At 38.5% G+C, this 22,328-nt stretch overlaps 1 protein-coding gene and 1 non-coding gene across 2 annotated transcripts; one reads left to right on the top strand and one right to left on the bottom strand.

The window, feature by feature from the left end:
* Positions 1–1,096: 1,096 nt before the first annotated feature.
* LOC144664514 (U2 snRNP-associated SURP motif-containing protein-like) lies at positions 1,097–20,068 on the bottom strand. Its single transcript, XM_078525681.1, has 24 exons — positions 19,963–20,068; positions 19,737–19,838; positions 18,425–18,539; positions 16,084–16,193; positions 15,235–15,308; positions 14,488–14,597; positions 13,897–13,976; positions 12,878–13,043; positions 11,805–12,043; positions 10,926–10,969; positions 9,576–9,680; positions 9,295–9,361; positions 8,452–8,729; positions 7,847–7,952; positions 6,973–7,029; positions 6,523–6,602; positions 6,191–6,278; positions 5,498–5,614; positions 4,710–4,902; positions 4,145–4,183; positions 3,768–3,840; positions 3,221–3,431; positions 1,842–2,054; positions 1,097–1,721 (listed from the first exon to the last, which is right to left on the bottom strand). The coding sequence occupies exons 1-24, from the start codon at positions 20,041–20,043 to the stop codon at positions 1,470–1,472; spliced, it is 3,000 nt and encodes a 999-aa protein (XP_078381807.1). The 5' UTR covers positions 20,044–20,068; the 3' UTR covers positions 1,097–1,469.
* A 100-nt stretch (positions 20,069–20,168) lies between these two features.
* Positions 20,169–20,241, top strand: Trnak-cuu (transfer RNA lysine (anticodon CUU)). The gene has a single exon. It is a non-coding gene; the product is annotated as a tRNA-Lys (tRNA).
* The last annotated feature ends 2,087 nt before the right edge of the window (positions 20,242–22,328 follow it).

Raw genomic sequence — 22,328 nt, 5'->3', positions numbered from 1 at the left:
AGGATCATTGGGATTTGATTATCAACTTTTCTCATCTAAACGCTCGATTAAGGGGGGTGGGGGCGGGCCCGGGGAGAGGGTGGGTAGTTGTCTTGGGTACGTACCCAAGACCATACGAACGAGCTCTCAGTACTGTTTATCGTTCTACTTGGCAGGTCTTCTGTGGCTTTAGTTTTCTTTTATTTCTTTCTCGGCCCGAGGACCAACACCAAGACCAATGGATAGGGAATGCGTTTCCATACAATCTATGGACACAGCTCGTGTTTTTTGGTGGTTTTTCGCAAATGGCGTGGCACAATTTTTAAGTTTCATATTTTAATAGTCCAGCTGAGATCAACGAGTATTATCTTATGTTTTGTACTGAGTCTTACATATCAACATGTATCAGCGCTCAGTCGTAATTAGATAACTTAAATTAAATTTTCATATAAATGGCTCGAACCTACCCCGCCTCCGGGCCACGCCTATGAACATTTTTTTACGTTACACGAACTTGATCAAAACACTAGAAAGTTTGGGAGAGGTTTTACTCATGTAAGTATTTTCAAATTCTTCCAACTCTCTAGAAAGTCTTGCATCAGGCAGTGTTTTAATAGGAAGCAGCTAACAAAAAGAAATAATCCGTCAGAACCACGGCCTCGTGTAAAACGACTCCACACTATCAGATATCAAAACTACACGTTACAACAGCTTGAACGTTGGAATGACATGTGATCCGATCGTGTGTAAGTGCAGTGGGGAATTTGTTTGGGGCTTTCAGGCTCCAGAATATTCGAAAAGCAGATTTTTTTGGTTCAATTGTGGGGTATAACAAAGCATTTCTACTAACCAGCTACACGAGAATGAGCAAATTGTTTCCCCTTGTGATCTTGAGGGGTTTTAAAACAAAATTCCGTTATTTTTGGGGCCATTGCACGAGTAACTTCTACAACTTGATTGTCCATAGCAGGCTTTTATGTAAAAAAAAAAATGGCGGTGACCCTTTTGACTAGATTTAGCGACGGTAGCATGCAATTTACCTCTCTTGAACGGAAACTTGGGGCCCTCAACCTCCCTCCCCACTATAGTTTAATACAGAGGACATACACAAAGCAACTTCTTTCGTAGTGACGTTTTTATTCAGTAGAACTCCGGCAAAGAACTAGAAACGGTTCAATATATCAAGCTGATGGTCTGCAGTTGTAAAACTCTTGGATACAAACAAGGGAAGACTTGGTCACTGCAGTCAGCAGTCTCTTTCGAAGTCGAGTTATGTCTGGGAAGTTACGCAACACTTTCATGCGTGACAACCCTACAAAACGGCCAGGGAGATTACGCCGGGTGTCACGATCTGGCTTTATGCAACCCACTAACACAGTGTTACAATTTCACTTTCAATATTTTACAATAAGGAATCAAAACCGACTTGTAACTAATAATACAGCGTCCAGTTTTGTGTCGCGAGTTTTATATTATTGCCCTCATTTCTTTCACTTCTTCTTCTTTTTACTCTTTTTTCTGGACGGCGATCTTGATCGGGATCTCGATCGCTTCTTTCGGGACGAGCTTTTCTTGACGGGTGTTCCACTCCGTGATCTCGAGCGTTTACGCCTCTGCTTGCCACCCGGAGAACGGCTTCGGGATCGTGACCTCCCGCGCCCGCGGGATGAACTTCGACTGCGGGATCGTGATCGTCTTGAATTTGACGGTGAAGGTGTGCGCGACTCGTAATGCTTTAATGACTGAGGACAAAAAGAGAAAAATCAGACGTTTACAGCACTGTTTTGAACCAACGAGAGAGCGAAAGCTTGGATGAGTCAATGCACGAATAAGATTTTTAAAATTTAAAACAGCTAAAATACCTGAAGCGACAATGTCAATGGCGATCGTGACCTGCTCCGTGCGGGAGATCTCGAGGTCGAGCGACTTTCAGAAGACTGGGACCGACGACCTTTTTTCTTGGACGATGGGGACTTGGAACGACTGCGAGACTTCTTTCGGCGGGAGTCCGCTGGAGAGTTGGTATGGCTGCTCCCCTTTTTCTTTTTCTCTTTTGTTTCTTTTGGTTCAATAGCCTAGTGAATAGAAATAGGTAATCAAAATATGGATTTGACAACCCTAACTCAAAGGGAACCTCCTGTCTTACGACAAGTTGACGACGAATTGTTTGAAACAATGCCTAAAGTGCAAATTTTACAGAACAAGGGAGAAAGTATAAGATAGTGGCTTTTAAATTTTCCCCGCGCCGCCATTTTAGATTTTATGGCGTGTAATGGTTGTCGAATTGTTTCACACAAAAGATGCTCTGCTTCCTAACAATAGCGGCAACCATTGCACGTCATAAAATCCAAAATGGCGGCTCGCGGGAAATTTTAAAGCGATAATCTATCCCACTTGCTATTGCTATTGAATGCTATTTCTCCCTTGTCTTGTAAAACTTGAAATTTAGGCATTATTTCAAATAATTCAACGTCAACTTGACATAAGGGTGGAGGTTCCCTTTAAAGAAAAACGTTTGGAAGTGCTGACTAACATTGAAAGAAAAATATGACAAACAAGTTAAATTCGCAAAAAAAGAAAGGAAGGAGCAACTCAAGGGGAAAGGAAAGGCACGCGGCAGCAGGAGGCACGATCGCGGGGGCAAGGCGCGAGATGCGGGGAGGCGGAGGGAGCGCCGTCCTCGGAGGAAGAAGAGAAGATCGGAGGGGGAGAACAGACCATCAAAATGAATTGGGACTGTTGATTTTTCTTTGTTACAACTCATATAAATACCCCATCCCGAATCACACCAGACATAACTTATATTATCCTAGCGGCAGCACTCGGCCGCGCGGAATCTCCCTCACACACAAGCACGCAAGAATCCTGCATTCCCAAACAAAATCCATCCAAAGACGGCGCACCGACGGAAAGCATCAACAGTGATAAACGAGCCCTCGCATTACCCCGCAGGGCGGAAACACGCGATCCGCTACCGCGATGACGGCATGCACCCACGATTTCTTGCCTTTGGGACAAACATAGCTCTCGATTTGATATTATAGCGTGCTTTTTTTTCACTTATCACTTCCCCTGATGAAGGCAATTTGCCGAAACGGGGACATTGCGGATATTTTACGAACATTCTACAAAAATTTTTAACAGAGTAACGTTTTTATTTCTTATGAATCACCACCTGGTCAGGTCCATTTTAAAAGTAAATTCGCATTTCGAAAAAAAGTAGCTGCCAAATGTTTCTCACCTCAAGTAACTTGGCCCTGTACACGTCACACTGCTGAGCTATGTTGCTTGCTCCTTTTGCTTCCAGTTTCTGGGCGTGCTCTGCAACTTTTAGTTCGATCTCCCGAAGCTTTCTTCGTCTGCTTTCGTCGATTTCCGTGGCTCGCGGAGTTTCTACGGAAGGCGTCGCCTGTTCTTCGGGTCTGCTCGGAGAATCTTCTTTGACAGGAGGTCTAACGAACGCATGGAATAAAAGAATTTGTTACTTTCAGTATTACAAATAATAACGATTAGTAACCATAAGTGTGAAACAAGTTATTAGATAGCTCGAACACTTGTTTTCTTCATTCGGCAGGCCAGGCCGGAGAAAGTGACGTCTGTTTCTCATTCTTCGTGCAATACCGAAGAGTTTCCGACGCTAATCATGGAACGGGCACTAACGAGCACAATGAGGTAGCTACGTCAGTTTGACGTCATTAAGTCTAGTTACTTAGCAACCTCTGACGATAAGAAAAGATCGCGGGCTCGGACGAGATTTTATTTTTTCAGGATCACAATGAAGTACTTACTTTGATGGAGGCTCGCGTTCTTCAATTCTCTCCCAGTCGGGCCGATCCCATTTTGACGCAACGTGAGGAACGTCTGATCAAAGAAAGAGCAAACAAATAGAAACTTAGTTAAAATGGATCCAGTCACATCTTCGTTTCGTTTTAGGTATAGGTAGAGGGTAAATGGGGGGGGGGGGGGGGGGGGAGTCTCCCGTCCAATCTAGATCTCAGTCTAAGACAAATAGTACAAGCATGAATCACAGTGGTCTCAGTGCTTACGATCAAAGGTAAACTTTGCTCCCAGCTTTCTTTTGTTGGCTATTTTGTTTTGTGACAAGCTGATTTACCAATTTGCACTCGAGTTATTAAAGAGAAATACTCTCATCGTGCTTTCTTACCTTTGTCGCGTGACTTGTCTGGAGTTTTCTTACTGTCCACTGAGGTGAGAAAAAGTGAAAAAAAAAAATACATAAAAAACTTAATAAAAAAGTGATGTGTGGGTAAATTGAAGTGCTAGTGAATGAGGGTTGTCAATGGAAATCCCAACAGGAAATTTAGCTTAGAAAGGGGAGTGAAACCTCACAAAGCAAAGAAAAATGTTCTATCTCGCTGGGATTCACGCTCATAACCTCTACAATAATTTATCTTCCTTCACACATCCTTATTTTGTAATTCTATTTGAAAAAAAAGAACTAAAGGACGTCTGTTTTGCAACGTACAACAAGCAAATTCTTGAATGATGTTAATTTGTCACGAGGTGGAACGACGGCTATGAGCATGCACAGAGCATCATTTGTTGGCCAGGGACATCGTCATTCAAACCAAACAAAAGGAAAGTAACAATGAACAAAATGATAACAAATCTAACACGCATTCAACTGACATGCATGCATGTCCCCGCGCTCACGCACGCCTTCACGCATGCTTGCACGCGCTCACGCACGCACACAGGCAAAACCTTACTTGGCGTTCCATCGATATCATCACCAGACAATGGCACCCCATCAATATCAACTGGTTTCAAGGGGACGCCATCGATGTCTTTTGACTTTATTGGTACACCATCAACGTCTAAAGGTGCTCCGTCCAAATCATCGTTGTTTTTACTAAAGCTTCCATCTAGTGGATATAGAGACTTGAGGGGTTGGTCCACCACCTAAAGCAGGATAATCAAAAACAGGAAATCAGTGAACACTCCTTCGACACAGTACAGGCAAGACTGTACTTTAATTTATCAAGTTCTTTAAGTCTGTTGCAAGCCTGGCAACTAACTAATGGTGCTAAATTCCGTCTTCTGCAGCATTTGGGACTAGAAGTTTTGCTACTCCCCCGAATGGGATCTTAATTACAACCCTTTACGCTCACCCCTCCTACCATTTTAGTCCAGGGCTTTATTTCGATTACAATGAATTTTCAACAATGCACAATGTATGCTCTCAAGTGTACATCATAATAATTGCGTTATAAAATGTTCAAGATTCAAGTGGAGCTGTGATCAAATAAGAGGGAATTAGAGGGAAAATCAGTGTGAAATTGCGTGTACATGTGACAGCATGAAAGATCACTGTTTTCAGCTTGAAGATGCAAGTTCATCGGAAATTTTGCTGAAAATGTTCAAAATGATCATGAGAATTCTGCCAATTTACCTAAAAACAAAAACAAATACGACATAGGAAGGTCACAAAAAGGAGCCCCTGATCATCTTAGGGAAACATCTCGAGTAAGAAGAATTTATAGCTTATCTAGCTTACCTCTGGTTGACTGGGTTTTTCACTAAGACCCAAAAATATATTCTGGAGATCATACAAGAAATCTGGAGTGTAAACAGCCCAGTCCATCCATGCTGCAATACAGCGCAAAACTTGTTTCTGAAAAAATAAATTAACAAATTACAGTCATCTTGTAGCAATGAAAATTAGCACTCACTCCTTACCCAAGAGGTTTTAATTTTTTGGGGGACAAGAAATTGTAGAATTTTTAGTTTCTACATTGCTAATCCCTTCCCTAACTAGTGACTGTAAAAAATAGTTTTCAAGCCTGTCATAATCTGCTGATTTATTCTAAGAAATCTTTCCTGTGTTACTACTGCATCAAAACCCTAGGATTTCCAATGTCACTCCCTGGAAATTGCTATATTACTCCAAAAATCACTGGGAAACATTTCATTACACTAAATTTTGGTACCACCGGAAAAATCCTTTATGGATGCCCTATGTTGTCCCCCAATTTTGTAGTAGTAAGTACCCCTGGGATAACCTTCCTGGAATGCCCAATGTTTGCGTGCCTCATCAAAAAGACTAGGTCGAGCTACGTTGTAGTTTCTGCAAATCACAAGCTGACAATTTTTTCTCTGATGACTGGAACATGTTTCAGTGCTCACAAAGGGCAGGACCATAAATAATATATCAAAAAATATATATATATCAGAGTTTTGACAAACTTACCCTAAAATTTTCAGCTTTCATGCGAGCAATGATAGCTTTGAAAGAAGCACTAAGGTTACCAAATATATCAGGGAGCAGGGTCTGAAACCTGGAACAAAAAAAAAGTTCTCACACTGTGTTCTAATCTTAACTACCGGTATTCAGTAGCATATATTATAAACTAGTTGTAGTTGTTTATCGCAGGGCATCAACAAAGAGTGTTTGTGTAGACAATTTCAGTCTGTAAGCTCAATTTATCTCAAAAGATTTTGGTTATTTAACTTGCAAACTTCTTTAACTGGTCACTTTACAGTAAAGTTACAATAGTGGAGAAAGAGGACAAAGCAGCTTACCCTTTTCTGTAGTATGACACATTTGGTACTTTAACAGAGCAGTTGTGCAGAATATCTGACACCAGGTACAACCGCGCAACCTAAAAGGAAAAATAGCCATGGTTTAAGGTTAAAGTCTGACTTCAAGTCTAGTTGGCTTGTCATGCTGATGCTGATTTCCAAAGCAAAGCAATTGAAGTACTTCAACCCCTTCCCCTAGTTGGGATGCTAGTCCACTGTAGGTTTTAATACCGCTAATCTTCTGTCAGACCAGCGCTTACACCTGCCCAGAAGGTCACCACGTCTCACATGAGAAATCCCTGTTGTTGACACTTTTCCTACACTATTCCTGTCAACTTTGCAAACAATGTTTCTTCACACATTGTTTGCACTCAGACCAACTGGTCCACACCACTGAATCTTATCCCAGTTTCTGTAACCTTTAACATGACTTGGTAAATTCTTACTCACCTTGACCTGTAATGGTGTTTCCAAAATTGACAATGACTCAGCAATGCATTCCACAACCTGTGAAACATACAGCAAAAAAAAAAACATTACAATTAACACTCTTTGATCATAAATGATAATAAAGAGCAAAGCTTCCTTTGAAAATATTATTTTTTTTCCTCCCTTTTTTTTTTTTTTTTTTTTTTTTTTTTCTTTTTTTTGAATTTTTTTTTCTCTCTTTCTCAAAAATTTTTTTTTTATATAAAAAAAAATTTTCCAAAAAAAAAAATCTGGCAAAAAAGCGAAAGTTTTTTTCTATTGGCTGGCTTTATTTTTTTTTTTTTTAGATTAATCCACCGCAGCGGGCTAAAATATATTTTAGCCCGCTGAATTCTCCATTTTAGCCCGCAAAATACGCCACAATGCCCGATGAAATGATTATAATAGAGGATGATGACTGCACCTTCAGCTTAAGGCAGTAATATGACACCCAAGTACCTTTTCAACAATACATACATCACTACATAGTAAGCTTCTAACAGCAAAAAAGTGTTTCAACAAAATGTTTAAAGTCAACTCCCGCCTTGCAGACACCTTTCTAGTATGGACACCCCATTATTACAGACAGGCGTTAAAGTCTTGACAAACAAAAATTACTGAACATAACTTTTGCTTCTACTATATGGACGTCCTCTATAACAGACACCAAATTGTGGTCCCTAAAGTGTCTGCTATAGAGTAGAGTTGACTGTATTAGGACATGTCAGCCCAACAAAGTTTGCACATTTTGTACATGTCTTATCTCACACTGGTTACCAGTAGTTTCCTCTTACATCTCCTGGCTATTGAAGGATCAGTTAAGAAAAAAATAACTCAAAAGTTCTTTTTAAATTACCTCCTCAGCGCAGTCTGCATGATTAACACAGAACACCATGCACTTAGCAATTTTTGCCCTTTCTGGTGTTAAATCCCTCAACATGTCCTCCAGTTTATCACGTTGTCTGCAACAAGGAACATGTAAAAACAATATTGGTAACAGTTTGAGGTTTTGTTTTAATTCAAGGCATTTTGTATACATCAACAAACTTCATACATATTATGATTACAAATGCATATCATGCCCTATGACCTTAATGGATCGATTTCTCTTATTGTTAGTGACAGCTCTAGTTTGGCAATAGTCAACTACTGCTGAACTGGGTTGTTCAAAGCATGATTTTAAAAGCTAATCCAGGGTTAGCGTGAATTTTGATTTCAGCTTTTTAACTTTTCAGTGAGGTTTTCTATTTATATCTTCTGTCCTCCATTTTTGACATTGACTTAACTCGAACTCCACAAAACATAAGCAATAAAAACACTATTAAACAAGAGAAACTGAACCCTCAATCAACTTTTAATCCTGGGTTAGTGTTAATCAGCTTTTGAACAACCCGGCCCAAATGACTAATGCTAATGCTAATGACTAACAGTTGGCAAGGGGCTGAAGAGGCCAACCCTTACCTATTAGATAGAGAAGCCTTCCTGCTACTTGCTGCTGTGGATGACGGAGCAGCACTGCTACTACTGCTGCTACTTGAACTTTGTGAAGAAGGTGCCGTTGTTGTTGCTGTCTCCTGTGGCGGTGGTACTAATGGTGTCTCCACTTGAGGTACGGGTTGTTTATTGGCGTTAAAAGCTGCAGCACTCATGGTGTATTGATGACACTGAGGAGGTTTCCACACTGAACCATTTTCAAACATTTTGAATTTTTCTGTCTTCCACTTTGTTGGGGAATCACCCTGGATTTGAAACAATATATAACTATTGTTTTTTTTTTTTAAAAAAAAGGGATTAGATTATCTAGAAAATAAATGTCTTGCAGAACCACACAAAGGTGAGGCTGAAGTGGACTTTTGGGGAGTAGGTGTTGAAGGTTTGAGTTTTGCTCAAAGTTGTTCTGTATAATTTTCTCTCAGTAATGGTAATACTGTTAGATGGGGATTTTCCATGGATAACGTTCTTCATCCTTTGAAGAACCAAGACCAGCTATATAAGAATTATTTTATTATTTCAAATAGAAAGGCTTTAGTCTAGAAGTTTAGTGAGGGAATGAACAAGATTAGTAATGTAGTGGAATTAACTATCTTATTCAGCAATATTGCGTTTAGTCTTGTTTTAGCTAGAGTCCTTTCTAAACTGTTAGACCCAACCCTTTCGCCGGGCTTTTGAAGCTTAACAAATTACTAATCTTCTTTCTGGTTTCACTTTAACTTAATTGCAAAAAGAACTGAGTTTGTATGTAATTTTCATACATGTGTGCACCCAGGAAACAAACACAGTATAGTCAAGCAAAATAAAACAAACCTGAAGAATGGAAAACAGCTTCCATCGGTAATAAATGTGTTCTGGACTCTGGTTGTCAAACAAGAACCTGATGATGATGAAAAATAAAAAAATTTACACCTAATTAAAAAATAAAATAAAAAAATCCAATTGACTTTTTTTATTTACAAGATCATTTTGAAGTTTAACTCGTTAAAACTAAAAACAAATACCAGATCTAAACCCTGTCTAAACCTTACATGAAAACTATTATATTATTAATCATGTTTCAACTTTATGTGTGCCGAACTAAAGCACCTCACCTGTACATAGGATTATTCAACTCCTTGTTCATAATCATGGCCTCAAACATGGGTCCCTCACGCACCACAAACTCAACCATACGGTGAACGAGGCACAGCAGATTCCTGTTGGAATTACCATGGTTACCACAACAACAAACAACATGTGAAAGTTAGTGAAAATCACCATGAAATCAAACATGGTTAGGGTTCAGTACAATGCTAGAGAAGATGCCTACAGTTGCCAAGATGCAAATTCTTAACACTTTTCCCCCCCCCCCAGATGAGAAACAATAGTCATGAAATCTAAAAAAGATTATGTGTAATGTATCTCGCTGGGCCAGATAGTAAATTGTCTACAGCTTTTTAAGGAAGATCCATATATTTGTCTTTATCTTTTTTCAAGGAATTGCTTCATTAAACATTACACATAGTCTCCAAAACAAAATGAATGATTCTAACAGGGGCTAGGCCATGCTATCGTAGGCAATTCTATACAGACATAACTGGACTTTAAAGCAAAATAATAAAAAAAGAAAAAAAAAATGATTACAAAAAACCCCCACAGATATTTGCAAGTTTTAAGAGGGGCAGATAATCATGGTCGAACATGATTTTAATGTATTGTAAAATGTGACCTCATGACAGATAAGTAAAATCTGACTTGTGATCCTTCTAAATTTCTAATTTAGCACTACTGTTACACATGTTCCACTTATAACTTATCATGGAAGAGTGTTTGTCTGAGGAAGTTATCCATGGCCAATATGTTTGTTTCATTCACACTTTTGAGCAAGGTTAAAATAAAAAATTGCCATAAATAGCATGGGCTAGCCCTCTTTCATGAAGAAGGAAGATTCTAAGTTTATTCACAATCTTAAGGTAATAAGCTGAAAATCCCAGCAAAAGAGACTGTAAATTTCTTTCGTAAAATCAGCAAACACAAGGTAATCTTAAGAAAGTGAACACAGTTTTGAGTTTTAAAACCATGTTTTGGATAAGGTGTCAACAATCAACAGTTTTTAACAAAATAAAGCTGCTAGTAGCATTATTTGCTTGCACAATGCTAATTAAAGTCTGATCAAGAACAGTGCCGCTTTTTCAGAGAGGCAATGTTCAGTTGGTCAAATGCCAAAAAGACAAAATTAATGGAGATTTCCAAACAAAAAGTAACAATAACTAACAGATGAACACTACCCTAAATCTAAAGACAAAGTAATAATTACCATATAATAGTATAAAAATGTACAGACATTATAGCAAGTTGAAATATGTATCAAGTCCGCCACAAGGTCGCCTTGGAAAACACATCAGCCAGGGTATTCCACAAGGGAATAACAAAACAACAGTGAATTTTCATTAAAAAGGTACCTTTCCGTCGGGATTACAACTTTCACGACCGCATTGGCTAAGGTCTAAGAGACAATTGCCAAAGACTTTGTGAGTATTGAGAAAAAAGCCAACAAGATGTATATCTAAATTAACATAATACAAGTTGTGCTGAATGAACTGGATGGAAACTTGTTTACAAATGCATGCATTCAAGGCTATGATACAATTCTACCACAGGAATTCTTGATTTATGAAAATTAATAATATTTGCCTTAGGAAAATAAAGAATCCATATTATTTCAAAGGAGAGAGAAAACAATCCTGCTGAAAGTTTTCTTTTTCAATAAAGAGTTTCTCATACAGAGCTTTGCATGCTCATTAACATACAAACACCAATAACAAGATTACATTGTCAGAAATAATTATGTCCCCCTCCCCCCACAAAAAGCAAGTATTAGATTATTAAATAACAACCAGAAAAGACTTTGTCTTTGACATTAAGAAATATACAAAAATTACTGATAAATGCCAATTTAATAATTTGTCAAAAAGAAAGGTATGATGAGGGCTTTTGCAAGAAAGTTTCAAACAATTTTTCTAAAACTTACCAGGAAAAAAAATTAAAAAATTAAGTTAGTAATCTAATTATATTGTGAGATGGTTTCATATTAGTTAGCTAATGACAACTATGCCCTGCCTTAATAACTCTTCCTGTACATGTACCCTAAGTCTACAAGTTTCAGAAAATACCAAGAGAATAGAAGTCTGGGATCGAGTCTGAGAACACAACATTTTCCCCAGCTCATTTTCTCTAAGCCCAAATCACAAGTCTACTTATGTATAAAATCTCTTGGGCTAAACCAAAGAAACTAATATATAAGTACAGAAGACTGTGGCAGTTATTTTTCCAAAACTCACCTCCTTATCAAAACCATTGGCATCATGATCACGTGTTGCTTCCTCACCCCCTCCCTGTAGGGGAGGGGCATTGGAATAGTCATCTTTCTTTTTATCTGGCTGGGCATTGAATGGCAAGCCTGATGGGGGAGGGGGAGTGGTGTCTTCTTGCATCTCAGGGGGGATATAGATAGGGTGGGGTGGTATGGGGACACTTTTGCCCCATCCTAACTTCATCTCATATGACATGACTTCTTTCCCTGTTACAAACAAAACATAATAATAATAAGTAAAACAAACACTCAACTAAGCAAAGCTTTATTTCTGAGAGTAAGACAGTAGAACATGCTGGACTGTGATAGTAAAGGAAATACCGGTACTACACAAGTAACTTTTTGCAGGGTTGTTTTAATTTTTCAGTGGAAATAAATCATACCATTTAATTGAATCTCTTATGAAAAAATACTAAAACCCAAAGTGAAACAAAAACACCAAAACTAAATGTAAGGAAATGGTTAGGTTTCACTCTATTTTGCTTGGTTAGCTTCCACTCTGGTTTGCTTGCAGTTAGCTTTCCTATTTGTTGGTTAGGTTTCATTTTGTTTTGTTTCTTTTTGGTGTTTTATTCGTTTCAGGGTTTAGTACATGCCAGAAACATGACTAAGACTTTGGCAGATAGTTTAAAGAGGTAAGGTGAAAGAGGGCGATGTGCCTTGTCTGACACCTCTTTAAGCCACCTCTTTTGGCTTAAAGAAATTGTTCATTTACCCTAGGTTAACAGTGAGTTACAAACTTGGCGAAGAATAATAATTGCACTATGGCCCACATAACAACTTTAAAATGTTCTGTCTACATTCAACTCTCTCTAAACGGACACCTCTATAAGACGGACGCCTCTTTAAGACGGACACCTGGTGTTGGTCCTGTCCCTGACTGTTTTTCAGTCATTTTACTGTAACTAAACTCCCTATAAGACAGACACTTCTCTAAAACAGAAAGTTGGAGCCAGTCCCGACAGTGTCCGTTTTAGAGAGAGTTGACTGTATACCAAATACCCTAAGGCTGTACATAAATTTAATTCAACTCTTTCCAACCTTTTAATGCAGTCAGAGCTTTTTCACCATCTTTTCTTCTCATGTAGGCAACAAAACCACAGTTTCTGTTCCTTGCCTTCTCCTCCTCAGTTCTTGGCCACATTATTTTTACACTGGCCAGAGGTCCATACTTGCCAAAGAGCCGCATTAACATCTCTTCAGTCATCTAATGAAATTAACAGCCCAGTTTACATTGCTGTAGAACCTTTTAAGGTCATTGCCCTTTATTGCATTGTGCATCCTTACTGCACAGAATCTTACACGTAAATAGCGCCCGCACTTAAACAAAATGGTGGCTTTTTTCTATGCCTCTTAGTCCATAAGAAAATTTTTTCTCACATTTTGGATGTAGCGATCAAGTTCTTTCTGTAAAATGAAAACAGATTAATTCCTATGTTTGAAAAATAAATTATCACTGGAAATGTGTACTTTGCCAGTACTCACGGGGGGGGGGGGGCGGGCGCTAAGGGAATAATAAGGGAATTATGCCTGGTGTATACAAGGTCTTCCTGTTCCTAAACAAAGGGACCCCCAACTTTTTTAATCAACAAGTGGCAAAGTTTGGTTGAAAATCTATGTTCAGTTCTATTTCAGTTCCTTAAACGCAAAAAAAAATATTTAAAATAAGAGAAGGCCAAAAAAGGGCAATGACCTAAAACTTAAAGTATAGTTAAATTAATGGATAACAAGAAGCTTGACGAAGGATAAAACTTTACAGTCAAGCAGACAAATCAAGTAGCTTGATTTGTTTATTTTCATTTTTCCATTTTTTTAATACTGCCATGAAAGTTCACAAAATTGCTTAATATATACATCTGTCATGTCTTCCTACATCTTTTCATAAATTGCTAAAAATACTTATTCAGATATCTACTATTGAAACACTTTCTAATAAATTTATACATCACTCTATGCAATGCACTGCATGTATAATATTGAACTAATGAGCAGAAGCCTCATAGAGTATATTTCAAAAACACTCAATAATAATAAAATTATTTTTAACAATTTCAACTTACTGTTGGATTGATATTCCCTATATACAAGTTTGTTGTGCTTGGATCCCCAGTATCATGTGAACCATAAGAATAGCTATCCTCTGTAAAATAAAACAAATGTGTCCACATATTAAACTTCAATTATTACTTACTTGTACACCTAAACTGGCTTTAAAACCTGATCACAGTTTGCTCTAAAACACATTAGAAAGGGATTCTCAGATATAACATTATTTCCTACATTGCAATAATCAAAGGCACAACCCAAACTTTCACCAAGGATTTCTAAGTTCCCATTCTGAAATGAAGTACAGATCTGCGTACTAGAAATTTATAGCACAGTTTTTCAACATTTATTACTATTAACTACTTTATAGAAAAAATTCTTTGAAAGTCCAGGTGCATTTGGAACATAGCTGATTTAGAAACAAATCTGTGCTAAAGTTTTCATAATTCTTTACTGTACCCTACCAAAACTTTTGACTAGTAAGTCGGCGACTGCCCAGACGAATGTCTTTTTTAATTTTGTTCTGTTTTTGAGACAGCGATTCTGACTTGAACAAAGCAATAAAACAGAGAACAGCTTGATAGCACAAAAGCGCCGGTCCATACCCTTTGAGGGCGCAAGAAGAGAGGGTGCCATAGTTTCAAGAACTTCTTTAGGAATATCTGCTAAATCTCCCTTCTTGATTTTGTGCCTGATCTCTCGTTCCTTCTGTTGCCTGTTGAAATGGAGAAAAATCAAGGTAAAGGTTATAGAAATAATTACCATTCTGTGACAAAAAAATGCCAACAGTATGAACTACTCAATTGTGTCTGCTGCATTTGTTACGTGTGCAGACGCAACAGAAGGCTGTAAAAAAGTGCGACAACTACAAATGGGATTTGCTGGTGACATTTCACTTTGGATTCCATTATAGGACCAGGTACATGAAGTATTTTCTTATACCTAGCAGGGATGTATCTAAGAAACAAGAAGCTCACAAAGCTTAGAACTCAGCCTGGTAGCTTGATTGCTGAGGAAACCTGGTGTTTACGTGAAATGCACAGTGCAGCATAAGTAAAACCTTTGGAAAAGCAGTCTTGCCAGTCACTTATTAAATGTCCACAACAGTATATGAAATTACACGGCTGGCTCTTGGATACATTCTTGATCTTATTGTTCCTTTTCAGTATGCTCCTGAAGGCAGAATATCAGGTTTGTCTGGTTCATTTGGCCATGGTTCGTAATTTGGTGAGATGCAGTAGGGCCAAAATACCCATGGCAAGAACAGTAACAGGTTGGGAGGTTTGCACCTCATGGCAATTTCAGCAAGTTGATAAAGTTCCTCCCTCTTACAAATCAAATGGCCAATTTACCTTTTTAATTCTTCTTTAAAAAGTTCTAAATTGCTCTTTTTCTTTTCTTTCTCCTTGCCCTTTTTCTTTAATTCCTGAAAGAAATTAGAAAACCTCTTTAACTTTGTTGTGTATACGACATTTGTAACAGCACTAGTAAACAATATCAAGTGCTACAATTCAAATTTTTGTTTTATATTTTTGCAAACATTTCTGGATTTTTTCTTGACTTACAATAAACCCCGGGGCTTTTTTGGGGGGCTTTTTCCCTTTTTTCCTTTTTTGTTTTAAGCAAAGTGAAAGACCATTGCAGTAAAGTACTCAACTTACAGCAGTTGGGAAAATCAAGCGCCTTTGAACAAAATTTTTCAGCGCTCGAATGTCGGAATCGAACCCTTGACCTCTGCGACACTAGTGCAGCGCTCTAACCAACTGAGCTATCTACCAGCCTTCTAACTGGGAGCTGGTCACTTTTGAGTTTGTAATATACCCGTGGATTTTTGGAGAAGATATGAAATGAATATATGAAATTCATATATTTGTACTGCGGATATACATTTCAAGCAAAGTGAAATCTTCTTGTCCCATCCACGTGTATATTAAGAACTCACTTATACAAGCATGTTTCTTCCCATGCTTGGCTTGATAGCTCAGTATTTGGTTAGAGCACTGCACTAGTATCACAGAGATGTCATTGTTCGATTCCTGTTCAATGCCAGAATTTTTTTTTTTCAGGCTTTTCTCAACTGCTTAAGTTGAGTACTTACTGCGATGTGTCTTTCAGTTGCTTAAAATGTATATCCGCAGTACAAATATACTTATGAATAATGCATGTTATATGATCACAATTTTATAAAACCAAGTACACACCAGCTTGGGGGGTGGAGCCAATTCAGTCTTAATTTTCTGTTCCATAACAGTTGCAGATAGCTTTGCCATTGGCTTGTACAATGCGCCAGCTTGCAATGAAGCAGTTTCCTCTGCAAAAACATTGTATAACAAAATAAATGCTTGTTAGCATGATCAAGATGTTTTGATAAAGCATCACAGAGACTAATAATTGAAAGAAGGTGACAAAGTGACCATTTGACTACTGTATCACGTTTTTTTCTGTACACATGGCCAAAAATCAAAATATTCTCATATTTTCCTTCCAAGTTTAATAATGAGGCATCCAGGAAGACCCAGGGAAGCAGGCAACGCCACCATTAGAAATAAATGAAGAGCGGCGGGAATAAACGGCCCCTGGACTTTCTGACTAAATCGAACATTATCGAAACAGCTCCAAATTGCGCATGCAGGTTTGTTTACGTGTGCTTAACAATGTCCTGTCTTTCATTTCACTGGTCTTTGTTTCGTTTTTGAAAAATTACACATGCAAAAAGACAAGGTTTTTGCTCGCGCGGCTTCTTTTGTCTTTTCTTTTACAAACGATAAACAAAGGAAACCTTTTGTTTCTCAAAACGATGAAGTCAGCTAAAGTTTTGGGATTACAGGCCTAGCCCCAACCCCTCAGCCTAACCCTAGCGAAAAAAGCTTAACCCTAAACCCCAAGGGTTAGGGTTAGGGTCTGACGCTAGGGTTTCATTTCAAATTTAGGGTTAAAAAGCTAAATCCAAGTTTAAGGGTTAGGGTTAGCGTTAGCGTTTCAAGCGGCTAGCTTTCACTGCAGTCTGCTTGCGGTTAGCTTCTTTTTGTTGTTTCGGGCAAGACTATTGTAATCTGTTACCGTTAGCTGTAATTTTGAGGTGAAAGTGAAATAAAGACTGATTGTTGATTGAATACGTTTGCTCGTGTTGTCACATTATACTAGTTTTGCTTTCAGTTAAGTGCCGCCGGCTTGCTCTCACTTCTATCTCCACTCCTTACATCATCACACATCTACAAAATCCCGCGAAAACAAGATAAACTAAGGCACGAATCGATTGATTGATTGATTTATTGATTGATGAATATTTAATGAGGCACAGAAAATAATTTTGCAAGGGGAGGTCCCCCCCAAACCTATAAAGAATTTTTTAAAGTCTAAAACCAGGTCACTTCTCGGCAACTTTGTCGCGGCAGAACCCAAGCGGACCCTGTAAAACTCGCGTTGATGAAAGTTCCCGGCAAGAAACCTCTTGTTTTAGGCCTTCTATGCGGCCAGGCTCAAACTACCTTGTTTGCAACGTTTTTTCCGAAGCGCTAAACAGCGCTGTTGTACAAAACAAAGGCAGAAACATCACTCAGTTCTTCGAGCGATGCTGTAAACTTACGGGTATTCAGACTTAATGATGTCCTTCAACCACCTGGCAGCCGCAATCGAGCTTAAACTATAAACTTTTCCGTTTTACTTTCACAGACACGCCATTTCGCTTAATTCAAACTCTTCCGCCTCTAACATGTGACCTTACGTCACAATGCAGTATCCAGTCCTACGCTACTCAAATCAACAAAAGACATGCGCAGCGAGTCGAAGAAATGCTTGTTAAATGGTTTCTCGTCTTCCGTAGACGCTTAGAAAACCCTACAGGGAAAGATGTACACGCGATGCGTTGGAAAACTCAGACTGCTAGCTGACTGGGAGCACGTAAGCTTGCAAAATGCCTTTTTTTTTTGCATACATAATTTCTGAAAAACGAAGAAAAGACCAGCCGAATGCAACACAGGACAGTGTTTAGCACACGTAAACAAACCTGCATGCGCAATTTGGAGCTGTTTCGATAATGTTCGATTTAGTCAGAAAGTCCAGGGGCCGTTTATTCCCGCCGCTCTTCAAATGATTTTTTGACAATTTGTTAAAAGTCACAAAATTGAAGTAATTGAGGTATCCAAAGGGTGACCTGTATTTTCGAATCACTTTGGTCTTGAATTAGAGAAACTACTTGTATTTCCTCTAACAAAAAAATTTAAATTTACATACATGTATACAAAAAAAAAAGCATCTCTGGGAAACAATCTAAGCAAAGATGAATCAACAAACTCTAAGATAACTTAACTTTGGCTGAGCAAAAAGTTGTTTTGTAACAATACTGTCCCCATATTATTGTACTAAAGCCCTGAAATCTCAGTTGTGCTAAAGACAACATGTACTCTGCTGTAGAGATTATTTGGGAGTGAAATGTTTGACTGAGTTAAAATAGGAACCCATTACCGAATAATGGGGGAGAATACATGACTCATCAAGGTTTATTTTACATTAAAAATGTTTACTATCATTGTATTATTATACCTTTTGTTTCTGGGTTGATTGTGTTACCACGTACAAATGTTTTACCAGCCACACGGGAATCTTCAAATGAAGCCACAAAATCTGCAAACACTTCTGCGCACTCTGATTCTGCTTTCTAAATAAACAGACAGGGAAGATAACATGTTCGAAGAAGTCATGTTAAACAGAGCCACAATATTACCAGGACAAATTTTGTCGTCTTTTTTTAATGGGACATTTTAGCCCGATTGAGACAAAACCCAAATAGCGACACATAAAGATGACTTGTTCATGACTATCATAGCATTATCAACACTTGCAACTTTACTAATAAAGCAAATTCACATACTTCAAAAGTGGAAATACATACAAGGCAAAATTATGCCTTTTGACTGCCAAGTTACAAAAGTGAAGTTATTTTATCAAAACCAGGCTAGAGTTTTCATGTGGGAAAAATTTCGTCCTGGTTTCCGAGATCTCGGAAACTGGGCTGGCCCACCCCATATGAACACATCGAAATTTTTACAAAGGAAATAGGAGTGAGGCGAGATCTTGGTAACCGGGCCAGCCCGGTCAACCAAGCTCAAATGAAGAGGCCCTCAGATTCTGTTTTCCACTGTGAAGCCCAGCCAATGGGTGCATCGTAATGGACTCTCCCATACAATATGATTTTGAATAATTTGTAGAGTGCTGTTAAAATACGCTCCACAATGCGATCCACCGGGTATATCTCTATCAGGGGATAAGTGTTGACAAAACAAACAATACCATCCACTGGATAGTGATTTATCTAGTGAATAACGTTATCCATCCTTTCAACAACCAGGCGCTAGGCATGCATGATCAAAGGTGGTGTTTGCTAAGAACTCAATAAGCTGTTTAATCTTTTGTCTTCGACACATGATAAGTAAACTCTTCCTATCTCCTTCCGACAACTTGTTTGCCTTACTGAGCCATAAAACTTAGAAATGCATGATCTATTTTTAAAATAAGCTGTAGGAAACAGCACAACCTCCAACCGAAAACGTTGGCTTATCAAACTTTCAATCAATCCATTTTGCCCATAAAGATATTGCATGTTTACAAAGATGTTTCCATAATACTCTATTCCTTATGGAGCAGGAGCAGCCTCTCAACAAACCCTTGTGGCTTATAGTTTCGAGTTCAATGTTAGAATAACTAGCACAATAAAAATTTACCCAGATGATCCTATTTTCTATTAATACACTGTAATACAGTGTATGCAAGCTTACTCATGATCAAGAGTGAGTAAGCTTGAACACTTCCCGTGTTTGTAGAAATTACAACAATGCAATAAAAATTTCACTAAGACCTTTTTCTTCTCTTCAGCATCCTGCTTTGATTTAGCGGGCTTCTTCAGTCCAGCGTTCATCATGCCGATAGAAAACGACTTCAACTTGCTCTGCGATATCGTCTGCATGGAAAATCGAAGTGAAGCAATAAGCTATATGTTTCCGCACGTGAAACATCCAAACTTACAAGCAAAATGAATATTCTTTAGGGAAAAATAAAAGCACAGATAGCAGAAGCTTGCCTACCTTCATCGATCCAGGAGCTAACCCCTCTGGGGTTAGACCCCAAGGAAGATTTTTGTCAGAATCTATTTTCTTCGCCGCCATTACATGTTGGAAAGATGAGCGTGCTTCCCGGGATGCATTGTTCTGATACATCACTACGCATGCCTGTGTCAATTGTCACAACTGAATTCTATAAATACTAAAAATTTTTCATCCCCTTCAAGTCAGCCCGGCTAGCTCAGTCGGTAGAGCATGAGACTCTTAATCTCAGGGTCGTGGGTTCGAGCCCCACGTTGGGCGACAAATTTTTTTTTCTTCTGTTCCTTTTTTCTTTTTGTTTCTTTTTAAACTGCTGGAAACTGTATTTATTTTAAAAATCTCTAAACCAAGAAGTATAATTTATAAGTATAGTTTAAAATATATCAATTTATAAGCAAATTGTAAAAATTGACCTGGCCTCAAGCCCAGGGGGGGTACTCCGGGATCCAAGTGACGGGGATGTGCGAAGGATTTTTTTTGGGGTTGGAATTTTTTGATTCCGAGATTTTTTTTTGGGTAGGAGAATTTGGCAGGTATTTTTTTGGGTGACTTGATTTAAATAGGGGATTTTTTTGGGTATTAAAATCAAACTAAAGTGCCTTGGCGCGGCCTTGGCAATTGAGGGGTAATTTGACTAGGGATTTTTTTTGGGCGTTTTTTTTGGTCCAGGGATTTTTTTGGGTAATGTCGGTAGACTTAAGGATTTTTTTGGGTCCTGAGTTTTGCCTCCATTCGATCATCCCCGTCACTTTGATCTCGGAGTACCCCCCCCTGGGGCCTCAAGACAGTATCAAGACTACAAACAGAAAGGATTCTTTCATCCCTTACTCACACTCTAATATTGGGAAGTTTCATATATCACGGCAGCAGAAATAAAACCTACGCTCTAATAAAATCTTGGGCTCAATTACAAATCTTCGGAACGCATCGGAAATCTTCGAGGTTTCGTTGGGAGCCTTTGGAAGTCATCGGAAATCGTTGTGCGCCTTCTGACAATCCCAGGATAAAACATTTCACGCATTAGGATTCAGAAAAAAATTGGCTGATTTCAAGAGACCATGTTTCAAGGCTGTTTCTTTGCTGGCTATGAATGTGGATGCCCACATGTCCTTAGTGTTGTCATATCATATATCATATCAGAGAGGGACCCATTCAGGGAATAACCCCCTCCCCCCAGGTAACAAACATTCTCAATTTTTAGCTATATAGGCCCCCTCCCCCTCATTGTTATGTTATGTTTTTCCTCACCAAAATGCTACTTCAACATTATTTTCTACCTAAAACGGTCCTGAAGTTGTCAAAGTTGCACGCAGGTTTTGGTTTGATGCCCATACCCACCCATGGAAGATCATAAATTGTGTCAGTTAGTTTAGCGGTTGAATTCGTTGAGGAGAAACTAAAACAACACAACACAACATGGCCGATACAAAAGCACATGGATTTAATGAAATGAGGGGAGTTCGGGCCCCTGAAAGTTACATTAGATCCCAGACCACGACGCGGCGAGAAATAACAACAACCTAGTTACAATATGAAACGTCAATGTAACTTCGAATATAAAGTACATAATCTAATATTTGACATCCTCCGGGGGGCGGGGCAACTAGTCTCTTGTCCACTCTGCAAAACACAATGCAAAACACAATGGCGTGACTTAATGTGTTCTCACTTTTCTTTTAAATTACATAATCTAATATTTGACAAATTGTGAGGGAGTGGGGGGTCTCAAAAGCCATTTTTTTATAAAGAAAAGTATGAAGCTAAAGTGGAATTTTCAGCAGGGTGGGGGATGGGATTCAAACCAAAAACCCTCTGTGGGGGTTGGGTATGGATATCTTCTGGAACTTCACAATGTTCAAAATCTGATACTAGTTGGCAGCAACAAAATAATTTATTTGTGAGAAAACATTGTTTTTCAATCTAATTAAATTAAATTAATATATTAAACTTTGGTATAATAGCATATACTGAAGCAATACACGGATCCAGAGTTTCAGACTTTGAGTCCAAATTCAAAGGAAAAGTGAGCACTCATTAAGTCAGACCATTGTTAAACATTGCGAAACACAATGGCGTGACTTAATGAGTACTCACTTTTCTTTTAAATTTGGACCGGAAATCTGAAACTTTGTATCCATATATTACATACAAGTTACCTCAACAATCAACAAAATAGTTTCTAAGTGAAAACTAATTAAATTACAAAGTTTACACTCATGTTGTATTTAAACTGAACAAACAAAATCAAAGACAATCAACTCAAGGTCTACTAAACTATGGATGACCATTTTGGTCTGTCACCTACCTCGTTCCCAGGGCCTCTCTCCATTTCCTCCCTTGTCTCTCAT

Source organism: Oculina patagonica, chromosome 8 (genome assembly GCF_052425735.1).
Source record: "Oculina patagonica isolate OP01 chromosome 8, crgOcupat, whole genome shotgun sequence".
In the NCBI taxonomy this organism is placed as follows: Eukaryota; Metazoa; Cnidaria; class Anthozoa; order Scleractinia; family Oculinidae; genus Oculina; species Oculina patagonica.
Note: the sequence above shows the minus strand (reverse complement) of the source record. Positions and strands in the feature narration are given on the sequence as shown.

Bases quoted from the DNA above. Each gene is read 5' to 3' on its own strand.
- LOC144664514 (XM_078525681.1), bottom strand. From the start codon at position 20,043: ATGGCGGCGAAGAAAATAGATTCTGACAAAAATCTTCCTTGGGGTCTA. The intron at 13,044-13,896 runs GTAAGTTGAAAT...TAATTTCATTAG, and splicing joins TAGGGAATATCAATCCAACA to ATGACTGAAGAGATGTTAAT. The intron at 3,432-3,767 runs GTAAGTACTTCA...TGCGTTCGTTAG, and splicing joins GAACGCGAGCCTCCATCAAA to ACCTCCTGTCAAAGAAGATT.